Here is a 17,142-nt window from a genome sequence, read left to right as displayed (position 1 = left end):
ATGTTTCCAGCCCCACAGTGAAGGTACCAAACATGTTCCTCACCCTGCATTGCCCTTTTATAACCACACCCGCCTTTCTTCCACCCTCACGCCACCCTAAACCCTGGCGACCACCGGTCTGTTCCCCATCTCTAAAATGATATACAAATGGAATCATACAGTATGTTACTTTGGGGGGTTGTTTATTTTCACCCAGAAGAACTCCCTGGGGATCCATCTGGGTTGTTACAGGTGTCAGTGGTCATTCCGTGGTACAGCCGTGCCACCGTCTACGTAACCATTTGCCTGTTGAAAGACATCTGGACTGATTCCATTTTTTGGCCGTTAGCGATAAAGCTGTGAACATTCGTGTAGCGGTTTTTGTTTGAACGTAAGTGTCCGTCTGTCTGGAATACCTAGTATTCCAGGTTTAGTTAGCCTCAGTGTACCCCTCTTGTTTCAAACCTTCACTGGCCTTTGATTAAGAGCTCTAGACTCATAGCCAGTAGATCAGTGTGCTTATTTTATTCCTTCCAGCCAAATGTTGTCTCAAGATGATTTTTCTTCTGAATGTTTAATGCCTTCTCTGGTCCATTTCTAATGAATTGTGCAGTGTGGAAAATGAATTGATAAAGTGCTACAAGGCCTAAAATCGGTGACATTTTTCACCTGCCACCGTGTTTGTCCCTTGAATCCATTTGTCAGGATAACTCTCAAGCAGTGTGCTTGATATTGATTTGTCATTTAGAGAATTTTCTCATTGTGAACATCGCGGGGCCTGGAGAGCTCTGCTGAATGTCTGTCCCTCTCCAGGATACGCCGCTGATTAGAAAGCAGAAGGGGAGATATCAGACCTGTCATGAAATAAATTGCTCTTGTGCCACTGAGTAGAACAGCACCTGGTTTGACCATCCTTGGGCCAGCTCACCAGAAGGGGCCCGAGGCGGGGATGTATGTTTCAATGTGGTGTCACTTTTATTAAGTGACTTTGTCTTCAGGGGCACACTTCAGTGCCTTCCAGATAAATCGCTTCTGTCTTTGACAGTGACAATGACAATATTTCCAGCTTCACACATCCAAGAGCCAATTGACAGGACAAATTGCACATTGGGATTGCTTGATAAGCACAAGACGGGGCACAGCATCTCAAATCACTCTACGCCATTGGAACTAAGTTATAATATGAATAATAAAAACAAATCTATCACTGACACACCTAACTGTGAGACAGAAGCTGTATTTAACAGCTGAAGCAATGTTCATCTCTTGAGTAGAGTGCAAAAATTGTACTTAATTATTTTCTGATATTGGGTCTTAGTAAATTTGCTTTTCCCCCCACGATGTCCATTTACATAATACAAGGAAAACCTATCTCCCATAAAACTTCTCAATATTTTTATAGATTCGGTCCACATAACCCATGCAAATACTTGGAAAGAATTGCTAAACAATAAAACAGTATTCTTCATATTTATGACCTTAGGAAAGTTACCAAGACAAATAAATACCACTAAACAAAGGAATATGTACCAGAGGGTATGCACTTTGGAAAATCTACTTTCTACTGCCAGCATGGCTGCTATCATTAAGAAAAAAATAAAGAGTAAGTCTGTGAGGCTTTCTGGGTCATCACCGTCCCCTTTGGGATGGTGAACAAAAATGTGTTGTTTGAGACAGGCTTACCTTAGGCAGCCTGGCTCACATTTTGCCTCTGGCTCAGCTGACTAAGCCTGACTAAATAGATACAAGGCAAAGACTTCAAAACATAGCCTTAAGGGGAATGGTAAAAATTCTTCCTCCTTCCTGTCTAGCCAAGGGACAGCTGGGTCTACTCCTGAAGAGGTCTACCTATAAATAGGCCCCAGAGTGGTACCCAAGACCCATTTTGGAGAAGAAAATCCTGCTCTTGATCCAGAATCATTTGGGCTTCTTAGGGATGGCCCGTAGAAGTCGGAAGGGCAGAGGAGTAGGACCCTGGAGGGCAACCAGAAGGGATTCCTAACTCTGTTGGGAGCTGAGCTCAGGCCTCGCAGCCTGGCCTTTTGAGGCTCTCGTGCCTTTGTTGAGGGCTATGTAAAGTCCGCCTAACCCTGCGTGTGGCTCATATGTTGTCTGGCCTGCTGGTATGCCATCCACCAGAGCGGGGTTGGGGCCAACATTGCACGCTTGATATTTGCTCTTCGCAATTATTCTTTGAGACAGGGATTGTTTGCTTCGTAAAGCACCGTTTCAAAATTCGTTAGGAATATGATACCTGAATATCAAGTATGCATTCTTGTCTCCTTCTTTCAATTATTAATGCTGGCATCATGGCTTAAATCCCTGAGCTATGTAAATGCATCTCAGGTTAAGGACAGTTTCACTGATTCTAAATTCCTTTTAGAATGTTCAAGAAGCCCTGACAGAGTGTCTGTCACCTTTCCCTGTCCCTGACCGGGTCTCAGTGTGGACCCTTGAAGAAATGGCCAGAGAGAAGGTAGATGACAATGTGAGTGGAAAATAAAAGGGTTTAGATCCTCTACAGGGAAGACTGGGGTAGTGGGAAGAATCTTGTCCTTAGAGTAGAAGAACTTTTGTCCCACATCTTGCTCGTTCGCACAGGGACCACCTGCGTGATTTCGGGCAAGTATCACGATCGTAGTCTCTGCAACAGAGGGGTGGTGTTAGGCAGGGATGGACAGCTCCACTTAGCACCAAAAGCTGAGAATGTTGATGATATACCTTGAATTGATTGCAATATAATTATCAACACTGTGAGTTTAAACACTGGACACACTTGCTATTTGGGTCTCCAAAATAAAGAAAGAAGCAATCAAAAGTAGAATCGATGCTGGGTAGCCTAAAACAACTCATCATTTTACTCCAAGATCTCAATGAAGGCAAATGGGTGTGATGGGCCTGGAGTATCCTGAGAGTGAAGAGACAGGTGTCAAGTGAGGCCAGGAAGCTCTTGTGTCCTGTCACGAGGACAAATGCAAAGTCACCAATGGCATTCTAATTTCCAGGCCATTTTGTTTGGGAGGCAAAGTCTGCCTTGGTCTTCGAGCTCCTACACACCTTTCCCTCTGCCTTGATGTTCCTCCACAGCTCCTCTCCTACCACCGCGACATCTCAGGAACCCAAACCACAATGAGCATGAGGATTTTTTTTTCATCCCCACTGTGCTCTATGAGAGGGAAGACCTTTTTGAATGCCAGAGACGTTTTCCAGATTCGTCAGAAATGCTCACAGAGGCATGCGTGTGTGCTCACGCAGGCCAGCCTTGCCCGTATAATGTTGAGTCCTGTAACCTTCATTTGTGATTGGGAATGTGAGCGTCAAGAGGGCAGGGAGTTTTATTGATTCTGTTCACTAATATACCTGTTCCTCATAGGTGTTCAATAAGTACTTACCAAGTAAGTGTGCAATTAAGAAATTCAGTTTTTAAGCCCAAAGTTTATCACTGTATTTTTTCTCACAATGACTTCATAGGTTACACTGTGAACAGCATTTATTCTTTTATACCTTCTTCGTGGCGTACAGAATGTAATACAAGTTCGAGGTCATAATTAGCATTATGTCTGTCTTTGTGTTGGGGATTGTTAGATAATTGGCATGTGGATCCACTCTTCAGAGTGTCTACTGGGTGTTTGCTTTTCTGTGGCCAGCAAGGAAGGAGATGATTCAAGTTAGGCATGTGAATCTCTGTGTTCTGTCCCCTTTCTCTGCAAAGTGAAATAGGAATTAGTGTCAGAAGAGAGAAGTTTGTCCCTGCTGTCGGCTCAGGGTTGCCTCTTCTCTTTCTTATCTTCTGCCTTATAACCCAAAGGCTATTAGGATTCCCAGTCCCGCATCTTCCGTCTTGAGTTCATATCATGTTATTTTATACCAGCTGAGACAGGAAGTCCCCTACAGACAATGAAAGAACAGCAAGGATTTTTATATCCCAGGAGAGGCCTCTGGAGGAGCTTTGATCTGGATTTGCCTTCCCAGAGAAACTTCATAGCAGACTGAACCAAAGCTGGGCTCGTGTAGTCCCGAAGTTGGGTTTGTCCAGCTTGGAAGGTCGAAGATCCACAGGAAACCAGGTGCTTGGATTCTTCCATGATCATCCATTCCAGCCCACATCTTCATTGAGGGTCCCTGTCATCAGCCTATCCATCCCACCGTCCAGTCTAGGATGAGACAGGTCAGGGTTCTAAACAAGGGATTTTCAGGCCAGAATGAAATATTGACTGGCCACCAAGAGGAAGGACTAGAACGATGCATGCTTGGCCACAGGGAGGCATGTCAGGCACCCAGGGTTTATTTTGCCGCAGATGAGGAAAGAGTGATGATTCATGAATGGAGAGCTGGCTGGGCTGTTGGAAAAGTCATGGGTGGGAAGGAGAGCTTCTGAGGACACTAGTCTCTGCTGACTGACATTGGTAATGCTGCAGACACTCTGGCGGGTCCCTTAGCACTGTGGCCTCTATGTATTTTCACACGCCGTGTGTATTCTCAAATAATTTTTTCATTTGGGATTGAGCAAAGCCCATTCACACATTGCAGACGTCTGTGTCTGGGGCACCAGTTTATGCCATTGAATGACACATGGGGAAAAACTTTCATTTTTTGCTCTGCTTGTTTATTTCTCTCTGAATGATTCATTCTTAATAAGTTTCTTGCCCAATGCCTGTTTCGGCAACCATAGAAAAGATGTTGGTATTTACTGCATATTTCCAACTGGTTGATACTCCCCCTAACGACTCTTCCTGTCATCTTCCAACTCCCTTTGTCACCCTGGGAGGTGACAACTTAAAAAAAAGAAATCTGTCTACTATTTTGGACATTTAATGAGCAATTCAGTGACTCGACGTTTCTCGTCTACTCTGTGGCTCTGGAAGATTGCAGCCCTCTAGGATGAGGCTCAAAAGGGACTTATTCATCTAGAAAACATTCACCTCTTTCACAGATGGGCAGGATATCAGGATTCCCCTTAACCAAACCTGACATTGGTGTGCAGCTGTCGGCGGCCGGACCTCCCGAAGCAGCCTCGCACATTAAGTCCTGTGTTTTCACTTAGGGAAGGAGTGCCCACAGAGGGGCGTGGAAGAAAGTCCCCCACACAAGGAAGGTTGTGGCAAGAAGCGATTTCTCTATAAAGAGAGTAAATCCCTACAATGGTGTTGACTTAGAACGATACAAGGATAGAACCCTGTATTTTGGAGTTTCTGTTTATTGACGCACGTATTCCCTGTGGCCTCAAGTCCAAAGAGGACGTGGCTGAACGCACAGCTTTGATGTTTTGAGACAATTGATTTCATTCCAGCTTTTGCTTTGTTTTCCCTTGAAAACAGAGCCGTAGGTATATTTCTATTAAACTATATATGAAAAATTAAAGACAGAAATTCACTCTTTGGTGTTTTGGTTTTTTTTTTTTAAACCCTGAATGGTTTGTGGTTTTTATTTTTTATTTTTTTTCAAGGACTTTTAGTCAACAATATGGGTTAATGCCAGACTCTGGAGAACTTAGGAGGGGATTAGCAAATGTGCAGGCAGGTAGTAAATAGTTGACTTCTGAGGGGAAAGTGCACTAAATCAGGATTCCAGAACACGGGCCATTATGGAAGATACCGGGGCTGACTTAAAGGGGTCATTCTGAGGGGAAGCTATCTTGGTGCATCATTTCACCGTTTTACATTCCATTTTTAGGGGAACTCCGTTCAGATAATTCTTTTTCTATGTCTCTTTAAGAAATGTCAACTTAACATCATTTCTTTGTACATATGTCAGCTCATGGGATTTCGGACATGGTCACCTCCACAAAGGTAGCAAAACAGAGGCTTCATGGACCTCTCAAGGCTCACCCAGTGACACCAGGTGACACTCTCTAGCTCATGTTGTGGGCTGACGAGATCCTGCAGGAACCAGAGAGCAGTTCATTGCTGGGGCTGTTTAGGCGGGTTGGGGCGGGGTCAGCTCATTTAACTGAAGAGGAGACTCGGCCCAAAGCCCTCCCAAGGCCTGCGGTGAGCCGACCCTGGTACCGCAGGACTACAGCTGCTTGTCTAGACAGTCGGCCATCTTCTGGCGTCTCAGGTGCAGGTTTGCTGATTCTGTGCTTGTCCAAAGGGCCTGTCTGTCCGCTGTAGCCTCTGGACTCTCCACGGCAGATCCCAGTTGAGAGCGGGTGTGAGTTGTGGAAGGGCCAGTGGGCACCTGGTGTGCTTGTGGGCCCTTGTCAGTACCGCAGTGGAGAGGAGTCATTCCATAAGTCACTTTTAGCTCTCCTCTCTCTGCAGGCTCACTAATACTTTGCAAGATGAAGCTAATGGAATATTCAGGATTAGTACTGGTAGAACACATTTATGCCTCTCTTGCAAAGATGCCAAAAGTCTGCAGTTCTTGAGATTAAACATTTTGTTGTCTTCGATTTCATTTTAAGCAGATTATATCTTCTTGACTTTTAGAAAATAGATATATATTGTGAACAGGTATTGTATATATTAAATATATGATGTATAAGTTATATATATATACATATATATGTATAAAATTTTATTTGTGCCCCATTTTGCCTGGGTATTTTAGAAAACATATATATTCCAGGGGTGCCTGGGTGGCGCAGTTGGTTAAGCGTCCGACTTCAGCCAGGTCACGATCTCGCGGTCCGTGAGTTCGAGCCCCGCGTCGGGCTCTGGGCTGATGGCTCAGAGCCTGGAGCCTGTTTCCGATTCTGTGTCTCCCTCTCTCTCTGCCCCTCGCCCGTTCATGCTCTGTCTCTCTCTGTCCCAAAAATAAATAAACGTTGAAAAAAAAAATTTTTAAAAAAGAAAACATATATATTCTGAACAGATCTGTTTTCTAAAATTCCCAGGCAAAATGGAACACCAATTTATAATACATGATATATGATATACATATGATATATAATATATATAGCTTATATAGCTTATATCATATGATATATGATATATATAGCTATATATATGTGATATATATAGCTTATATATAGCTTATATATATCATATGTCATATGTATATCATACATACAGTTTATATAGAGAGATTATATATACCATATCATATATATGATATATGATATATATATATTACATATATTATATATATATATAATTTTGTTATTTGGGCTCTATTTTGCCTGGGAGTTTTAAAAAACAGATCTATTTTATGAACAGATATTATATATACTTAAATATATGATATGTAAATTATACATATGTACATTATTATGTTATTTGTCCTCCATTTTGCCTAGGAGTTTTAGAAAACAGATATTATGAACAGATATTATATATATTAAATGCATGATATGTAAATTGTATATATATATACATATATGTATAAAATTTTGTTATTTGTGCTCCATTTTTCTGGGTAGTTTAGAAGTCTTCTGAGCCTTTCTGCAATTATAAAACAAGAATAAAATGTTGAAGAAATGCCTAGGCCCATAATGGCATGGAAAAGATTGTCATCTATAAAAGCGCCACACAAAAGAATACTGTACATTCTTTGGGGGTGCCCCCTGTACCTAGGGTGCTCATATAAATCCAACATTTCAAAAAATATATATAAAGAAATCCAAAATTTCTCTTATAGTCAAAATATGGGGGAAAAGAATAAATGGCTGAAAAGTGAAATTGAGTGGAAATGGCTCTCACCGAATAGCAGAGTGGTTCAGGAATTCAACAGGTATCTTTTCAGGGTGTCTTGTCCATGCCGTCTTCCTCATGAATCATCAGAATGTTCCTGAAAGGCCAACACTTTGCAGCCTAGAGTATGTGTCCCAGTTCGCCTCCACCTGCCCTAAGGTTATTATGTTTGAAAATGGGCAGGTGATAATAATATTCCGTCCTGATCCAAGAGGTTGCCAGTGAAGCTGGCAAACACAATGTGCCTTTTGTATAAAGTGTGTTACAGATATGAGCTATTACTTATTCAGTGTATGGCTTGATTTGACCATGATATATGTATATATACACGTACACATATATGTACATATATAAAGGGCGATTTGGAACTTTTTGCTTGATGTTTAGTGTGCTCCCTCGGTGACACAAATGGACCACAAAATGAAGATTACTTTCACAGTAAGTTTAATACCAAGAAGTTGCATCGATGTCCTATGTTCTACCTTGGGGTTTTAAAATTGTTTCTATGAATGTCTACATATTATTAAGTAGCTTTCATTATTATTAAATTCTTTGAGCTACTAATATCCTCCCCATTCTTCTCTCAAGCGCCCTTTCAAAATAAAATTTTATTTCCCTTAAAATCTTCAGTTTTCAAGTAATAAGCATTTGTAAGAGAGGAATGCACTTAGTTACACATATTTACTACTATGAAATTGCTTTCTTTTGGAGCGAATTATCTACAGGTTCTAATAACTTTCTTTAAACTCATCCCTTAATTAAATCACAAATGAAGGCACTGACTGGATAATTTTTTTAATATTTATTTTAATTTATTTTTTGGGAGAGGGAGAGAACGAGAGTGAGTGGGGGAGAGGGGTAAAGGGAAAGAGAGAGAGAATCTTAAGCAGGCTCCACGCTCTGTGTGGAGCTGGACGTGGGGCTCCATTCCATGACCCTGGGATCACAACCTGAGCCGAAATCAAGAGTTGGACATCCACCAACTGAGCCACCCAGGTGCCCCCGGACTGGATAACTTAAAAAAAAAATTGTGTGTGTGTGTGTGTGTGTGTGTGTGTGCGCGTGTGTGTGAGCTTAGAGCACATTGAAGGAGATTTTCTCCCTCTGACTGATATTTCTATCAAATATAAACATAGTTATTTTCTAGTGTCAGTGGATAGTAAGAAAGAATGCACTTTTACTTCAAGCACTGAAACTAGTGTCCCCGTTTTCTTTGAAACTTTGGAAAGTAAAGACCTCATAGAAAGGATGGGGGTATTGATACAGGGTACAACTTAGATGAACCTTGAAAACATTGTGCTAACTGAAAGAAGCCAGATCCAAAAGGTCACATGTTATGTGATTCCAGCTATATGAAAATCCGGAATAGTAAATCCATCCAGACAGAAAGCAGATTGGTGGTTGTCAGGGGCTGGGGAGAGGGGACGACAGAGAGTGACGGCTTAATGGGCACCACGTCACCCTCGGGGATGGTGAAAATATTTTGGAACCAGACAGAGCTGATCTTTGTACAGCTATTTTGACTACCAACCACCACTGAATCACACACTTTAAAATGGTTAATTTTATGTGATGTGAATTTCACCTCAATAAAATAGTAATAAAGCTGTTAAAAAAGAATAAAGGTATCATAAAGTACCACATACAGAAAGCACATTTTCCACAAGGATGTAAATCAAGAGCCCTTTATTGTACATTCTCTCCAATCCAGAGTGACGGGAGCTTTTCAACCAGTTGCTGTCCTTGTGGAGTGGAGGCATTTCCTTGTCTATCTGCCCCCAACTGTTGTCATTCCGTCTCTGCAATGTCATCCCTATGGGGCTCCCCCTGTCCTTTCCCGCTCCCTCTGCTCCCTCCTTTCCAGAAGCTCTTGCCTCTTGGCTCTGCTGCTGCTCAGCCCTTCCCATCTGTTCTTCTTCCTGGCATCAAGCAAGTCTTCCGAGTTCAAACCTCGGTCAAATCCAGGCACTCCTGGGACCGTAGACCTTCGATGGCATGCCACGAGAGCAAGGATGTCCCTGCTCCCTAGACTGCATGCAGGGCCATCTTCCAAAGTTCATCCAGTGCTCAGGGACTTCCTGTCTCCCAGGGCTGTCTTAATGCAAATAGTGGCCTATTTGCCCAAGTTGTGGGGAGGAGGGGCTTTCCCCACTCCAGCCCTTTCCTTTCTGCCCCCTTCTTCTCTCCCTGCCTTGGTGAGCTGTTCCCACCTGGCTTTTGAGACCCCACATCTTGAAATCCAGTGACTCTTTCCTGAGGCCTCCCATTAGCAGGGTGCCCTCACTCCCTCCTCTAAATCCTCAGGGTACTTTGCCGTATCCCCGGCCTGCCCTTTTCACGGTCTGCCTTACATTATAGTAAAGGGTTAGCGGTCTGTCCAGAACGACCCACCTTGTGAGCTGTGGAACTAGGATATAAATCTTGACTTTGCCTGCTTCAAAGATTGTGCTGTGAGCAAATCTCCAGTGACCTCCTTCCTATGGATTGTGGACCTCTCCAACGTCTCCCTCCCCCTACACCATTCCCCCAGGCACTTTGACAGTATGCATAGTAGGTTGCTGATAAGTACCCCTAGAATGTGCAGAACTGTTCCTCTCCACAAAGTTACTTTTTAAAGGGACTGTCCAGTTGACTCTATTTAAAGAGGTAAAGCATAAAAAAGATGCGATAGTACTTAACTTCTGTTTTCTGCCATTTTTGAATGTGGCTTTTATCTCCCTTCTAAACACACACATTGGTTGGAATCACGGTAGCCCAATCTCCTTTCTCATCATTTCCATGGACCTTTTTCTGATCTTTTCTTCCTCAAATTGATAGTATTTATATCTGTGTCACTAATTTTGAGCCCAATTATATATGATTTGTGTGATTTCTTGAAACGATTTCTTCAGTTTGATGCATTTCCATAATGCCAGTGGTCCAATGGTACCAGTTCCATGCATTTTGATGAATGGAAAAAAAAAATAGCATGAAAATCCCTTCTTGGTATGATGATAAACAGGTTTTTTTTTTTAAGACACCATTTGAATCACTTGGAATTCTTTGTCTTTCTTTTCGTCCTGCCAGTCTAGCTCTTCGATAAGCCAGCATTCAAGTCGGTTGAAAATAAACTTCAAATACCAAGTTTTAAAGAAATGCCAAATTATGTAAAAGATCATACTATTATTCTAATTTGAATTTTAAAAAGGGGTAGGGAGAGGGAGAGTGGGACTCTAGAAATTAGGTTTTTAAAAATCCAACTCTATTTAAGGAGTTTTCAGTACCTTTGCCAGATGGTCAGCTTGTTAGGGAGAAAAGGTAAAAATTACCATGACAGGGTATCTTGTGTTTGGTTTGGTTTGGTTTGGTTTCATTTTTGGGTTTGTTTTTGGTTTTTTGTTTTAGGGAGCCGGAAGAGTGTCTCTCTACCTGCTTCAAGTGACAGCGTGGCTGTCTTGAGAACATCTGGGTGAACAACTAGAAGGAAGAGTCCAATATTGACCTTTCCCTTTCTCTTCCTCTCTTCCCTCTGCAGGTTACCTACCTGGGTAAAGTCCCCACCACAGGCATGCAGTTCCTGTCAGGCTGCACAGAAAAGCCAGTCATCGAGCTCTGGAAGAAACACACGCTAGCCCGAGAAGATGTCTTTCCCGCCAACGCCCTCCTGGAAATCCGACCATTCCAAGTGTGGCTCCATCACCTCGACCACAAAGGTGAAGCCACGGTCCACATGGATACCTTCCAGGTGGCGCGCATTGCCTACTGCACCGCCGACCACAACGTGAGCCCCAACATCTTCGCCTGGGTTTACAGGGAGATCAATGACGACCTGTCCTACCAAATGGACTGCCATGCTGTCGAGTGCGAGAGCAAGCTCGAGGCCAAGAAGCTGGCCCACGCCATGATGGAGGCCTTCAAGAAGACTTTCCACAGTATGAAGAGCGACGGTCGGATCCATAGGAACAGCTCATCGGAAGAAGTTTCCCAGGAATTGGAATCCGACGACGGCTGAATGGACTTAGCATGCTTTGGCAAGGCAGCACTGGTCGAGGAATTCAAGATGATAGATGAATAAGCAACGATTCAAATTTGGGAAGTAAAGACTGCCATGCTATTGGCTGACCAAGCTTTTTTAAATTCAGAAGAGCAATTCTAAATCTAAAGAAATGTATTATTAAAGTAATTACGTTACATTGAAATCTGCTGCTGCTGTGACTGTGGGGAGGGTGGGCGTGCAGACGGGGAGGAAAGTTCTAGACTCTCTTCCTCCCCCCACCCCTCATTTCCCAATGCCTCCCTGTAGGAGCTCTCCATGCCGGTTGTCACCACTCTCAGGCAAATACACTGCGGCTGTTATTTGACGAGCCATTCCAGTTTGCCTTACGGACCCCAGCCAGAATGTTCGGTGCCCCTGGAGGATCCCTAGTCGTGGGTGGGGGTGGGGTGGGGGGTACAGATGCAGGCACAGAGGCCGCAGAGCCAAGGGAACACTCCAGGCTCATCCTGAGAGCCCCTCTCCCTGGCATGGTTCAGATTCTCTCCTCAGTAAGCGAATCAGCACAGCCTTTATTTAGCTTTACAACTAACAACCTGGTAGCTGGTAGTTGATTCAGTTAAAGATAATGCTTTTATTTACATAAATATATCAAGTAGTACCCTCTTATTGTATTCACTTCATCTATTTTCTTGGAATACTCACAACTGCTAATAGCTGCCTTCCTTATCCCTCCTCATCCACCCTCTTTCCCCTTCCAACCCAGCCTACGTCCCTAAGGGATGGATTCTCAGCATACACTGCAGGACACAAAAAGGGAAGAAAATAACCAAGCATCTGAAATAACCAGTCGAGCAAAGTGGGAGTTTAAAAACAACCACCACGACCACAGAAACTGGAAAAAGGGAACGAGTTATCAGCAAGTGAGCAAAAACTCCACGCGGGCTGTCCTTTTTTCAGGTCTGATTTACAGTAACTTGTTTAGTTAATGGTCCTGCCTGAGGAATCCTTCCTGGCAAGCTTCAGATCTGATCGGGCATCGCCAAGGAAGCCTTGCCGCCTTCACTCAATGTTGTACTCGAATAGAGAATGTGTTGTGTACAACTGGCTTGTCTAGACAAACTGTGTCCGTCTTCATCTAAAAGGAAATCTGACCTTGTCATCTTCAAATTGGTGAGACCTTAGAGTCAGAGTTTCCAGTCTGTTCACTGTTTCCAATGAGAGATTCTCACCGAGAGAGCCTGAGCTTTCTCAGTTCCGGGGCTCTTTAAATATCATAAACACAAAGTCAACACTGAATGAAATTGAAAAGCGTTGGTTAAAATGCATACATTTAAAGCCGGGAGCAGATGGCTAGTGTTCCAGGTAATGCTGCTCCTTGATTAAAGTCTGTTTTTCATCCTGGTAGTTAATGTTAGGGGACACTGGGGGACCTTACAGAAGCCTTAAATGAGAGCTCATTGAATCCAGAGAGTAATGGGGTCGGTGTTTTGGTCTGTGTATCTGCGTGTCCGTGTACGCGTTTGTGTGTGTGTACGTGTGCCCCGGTGTGTGGGTTCAGTTTTAAGGCATGTAGAATAAGCATGGAGTCGTATTGAGAAGAACTTGCCTCTTGGAGATATTGCTTGCTGCTCTACAGCACATGTAAACTATTCTTTAGCGTAAATGCGTTCATTCTTTAATAAAAAATATGTTTGCATTAATAAAGCTGAGGACTTTCATACTCTGTATGTCTTTCCTTTTTTAAGTAATGAAAACCCCAAGGACGAAATAGGCCACATCGAGTAAATAGGGAATCCGCTCTAAGAAACATACAGCCTTGGTCCTAAAGAACCCATTCCTTGATGGTGTTGAACAAATCTTGTTTGATTGTCTAATGCTCAACTTACATTGAATTACTGCCCCTTCGCTGAGATGGTATCACGGCATGTAGTTATTCAGTGTGGTGGACTTATTTCAGAGGAGAGGCTTCTAGAACGTTCTGCAAGTGACTGCTATTTATAAAACCTTGTGTATAGCTTTGGGGACTCCATTCCGGAATCCTGGAAGGTAAATGCGGAGCGATTCCCTCCCACGGCACTGGTTACAAATGCTTCCTGCAGGCCATGATTTCTCAGAACGACCCCATTAATCTCGCAAGGCAGGTGGCCCGTGGAGCCACTGTGTGTATTGAACAATGCCCTTCATGGAATCAAGAACCAACATAAAGCCTTCTGAAGTGAAAATATGAGAGCCTGCTGAAGAGGTGCACTCGAGTAAGAATCACCACCCATCTCTGACTCAAATGGCATTTTCCCTCATTGACCTTTTCTGAATTTCAGTTTCGCCACCTTGTCCTTGAAGGTGCTTCTAAGATTGGGGAGGGGGGGGGCGGAAAGAAAGGAAGGAAGAAAGAACCCAGCCAGCATATATTTCAGAACAGTGCCATTTCCATCTCACAGAAGTTAAATCCCAAGTGCACATATGGGTATTTATTGCAGAAAGCGTTTGCTGATTTTTTTCCAGGGTACTGAGTGTGACAGGCTAAGTAATTGGCTCTGATAATGTTGCCATGAGCTTTTGCTTGAGATGATTAGTAAGCAATTTCAAGATAAATACACAACGACATCTTTCAAATAGCTAATGAGGTCTTTGGGGACAGCCAGGATTCATTCGCCCCAGAGGGGTGATTCAGACGTGCATTTTTTTTTCTTTATGGCTTTGGCTTCTCCCTTTCTATACTATACTTTCTATACTAGTGGTCACAAAGCACTTTCATGTATGCTAACTCCTATGCCCCTCAGAAGGATCCAGTAGGGGGTTCCTTATCTCCTTAACTTTAGAGATGAGGAAACTGAGGTTCAGAGAGGTTGCACAAGTCAGCCAAGGCGACACAGCTAGGGTGGATCTGATGGAGACTTCGAACTCTCTGACTTCTAGGCCAGGGCTGTTGCTTTGTTTAGGCAAGGTCCATTGCTTTTGAATTTTTTATTTCCATTCTCCTTAAATCCTCTAGCCTGTTTTAAACTGGTATTCCAAGCCACTATAAATAAACATCCTTTGGTATTCATTTCCAAGTACTTTTGATAGCAATAGAAAAAGTTTTAAAAGCAAACAAAGGCCCAGGAAGTTTTATCTGAGCACAAATAGCATAATGTGAGATTTTACTTAAGTATTTTATTGGCTGTGGTCAATGGACAAAATACCCTCTCCACACCTACAGAACCAAGATGCCTGGTTTATTTTGTTTTTCTCCGGACACATTAAAACTCTGAGTCAAATCCTTCTGCGGCAGGATTCTAAAACAACACGGATTTGCTGTTCATTCAATGCGTTTTCAATTCTATATTTATTTGTATGATTATATGAAGCATCTGTTCAAGCCTCTGGGGTGTAAGTGTCATTAAGATGGGGATTTTGTCCGTTTTGTTCACATTTTATCTCCAGCCGCAGGTTACAGAATTCTTGTCATGCATTTGTGTCTGTTTACTTCTGTTGCTGAAAACAAAGAGGACGGGTATTAGGGGAGGGCATTTTTATTTTTCCAACAGTAGGAAGCATGTGAGTGTAACTGAGTTTTCCCCAAATTTATACTTCAGGAAACATTTTTTCTTTGCCTTCTCTCTTGCCTTTTTCCACTTTTTTCCCCCCTCTTCCCCTCCATCCTTTTCAACTTTGATATTTAATTATTTACACAACACCACTCCAGACATCCTCTGATTTTAGCAGAAAGAGAATACATGCTCTGAATCTGAGATCATGTTTTAGTTCATGATGCGCTGATGTAGAATTTGACCACATTGTCAAACACTTCAGATCATCCTAGATTGTTCTTATTTACTATTGTTTTTCAGTCAGAAGGGACATGATGACAATTTAATTCTCCATAGCTTACTATTTCTTAGGCATTCCAAAAAGGTGTGATATAGCTTCTCATCTCCTAGACTGAACTGGGGTGAAGGAGGAGGGTCCCTTAATTGCCCAATTCTTATTTATCTTCGAGAAACTTTCCTTTTAGATGCCAAGATTTGGCTTTTAGAGTAATTTTATGGAATGCAATTGTTCAGCTTGAGAACTCTTGCTTCTTTTGAGGAGGTACCAGCTGAGAATAGTTACCAGAAGAGAACCGAGTATGGTGCATAAGTTCAAGCTTAGAAAGAAAAACAACTGAATGGGTAAGAGCAAACTGCTAAGAGGAAGAAAAATCTAAACCATCTTATTTTGGACATTTACAAATAAACTGCGATATATTTTTTTAGTGAATCTAAGACATAGTCTTGTACACTTGAGCGAGGCTGACATTTGCAAAGAGATTTGGGGAGAATGTTTCTTTTGGAATGACTTAGTAAGATTATTCTGGGTTTTGCTTAGGTACCCAGAATTGGTTATTCAAAAATAACCTGAATAGTTTTTGCTTAGGAAATCCATGGCTTCCATTTAAAAACGTTTTTTAAGTTCCTACTGAGTTTTCAGTAGCTTAGGGGCTACTCTAAGAAGCTACTAAGGTGATCTGAAAATGGAATTACTGAAGTATGACACATTTTTAAGCCCTTCATAAAATTACTGATAATCATCAATATTTTCATGTCCATAAAGTCACTTAACACCTATTAATAAAAAATGTCTCATCCTTTTATCGAAAAATACATACTGGACCAATGTTGGGCCATTTAAAAATATTATGAGATTTGTAAAATCATGATGCTACATGAGACCTGCTGATTTCAATCCCGTCATCATGGGGTGGTGGTTGCCATTCCAGAATGTTCTTTGTCCTTTGGGGACAAAGCTTCAGAGAACCATTTAAGGAAACACCCACTTGCAAGAAAGAGCCAAGAACTGATTCCATCCCAGGGTCCCTTTTTAATGTAAATTTGGGATCAACCAAGACCAAAATTCATCACAGATACTGAATCCTATTCTACACAGGCTACAAAATCTGATGATAAATGTTGTTATGTTCATAATTGGATCATCTTCATGCTGATGCTATTATGGGCAGAAGAAGATTTTAATTGGAGGGCTGAGGATAGAATTAGACCTTTAATTCAGTCTTTTGCCCAATTATTTTCTTGCCTTTCTCCATTTTAATAGCAACAGCTTTTCCTAGAATCTAGGACTGCACTTTTAGAAATTAGTACAGTGAAACCTCATTAATTTAGATAAAACTAACTAGGAGTTGGTGGTTTGGGCCTTGAAATGCTCAAGTTTTATGCTTATTTTTAATAAGCAAAATAAATAGGATGAAGAACGCCGTTATTGGAAGTGTTCGGCCGCCTGGGAAAAACTGCTTCCACATATCACAGCAACAATTTACCAGACATAGTGTAATTTCAGCATAAGTAGAAACTGGTAGCACTGAAATTGAGGTTTCGATGCGCCGCTTTCAAGCCATTATTCTTTATTTATTAAAGTGGGTTTCTCCACTGAGCAACAAATGGTTAATGCAATTCTAGGATTCAGAGCCGTTGGAAGTAATAAAATCCCCCTTCTGCTCATCATTTATATACATCTTTACTTTCAGTTAGTATAACTCTTTGGTCTTCTTAACCGTGACTCCCTCAAAAAACTAAACTC

The 17,142-nt window shown here is 42.1% G+C and overlaps 1 protein-coding gene across 1 annotated transcript in view; it reads left to right on the top strand.

The window, feature by feature from the left end:
• PID1 (phosphotyrosine interaction domain containing 1) overlaps positions 1-13,309 on the top strand; it is a 229,579-nt gene extending 216,270 nt beyond the window's left edge. Inside the window, exon 3 of the mRNA XM_030325904.1 lies at positions 11,128-13,309. Coding sequence (XP_030181764.1) covers positions 11,128-11,604 — 477 coding nt within the window. The 3' untranslated portion in view covers positions 11,605-13,309. The remainder of the gene's footprint in view (positions 1-11,127) is intronic.
• Positions 13,310-17,142: the final 3,833 nt, after the last annotated feature.

The sequence above is a fragment of the Lynx canadensis genome, chromosome C1, assembly GCF_007474595.2.
Source record: "Lynx canadensis isolate LIC74 chromosome C1, mLynCan4.pri.v2, whole genome shotgun sequence".
NCBI lineage: Eukaryota > Metazoa > Chordata > Mammalia > Carnivora > Felidae > Lynx > Lynx canadensis.
This window is presented reverse-complemented; position numbering and strand designations above follow the sequence as displayed.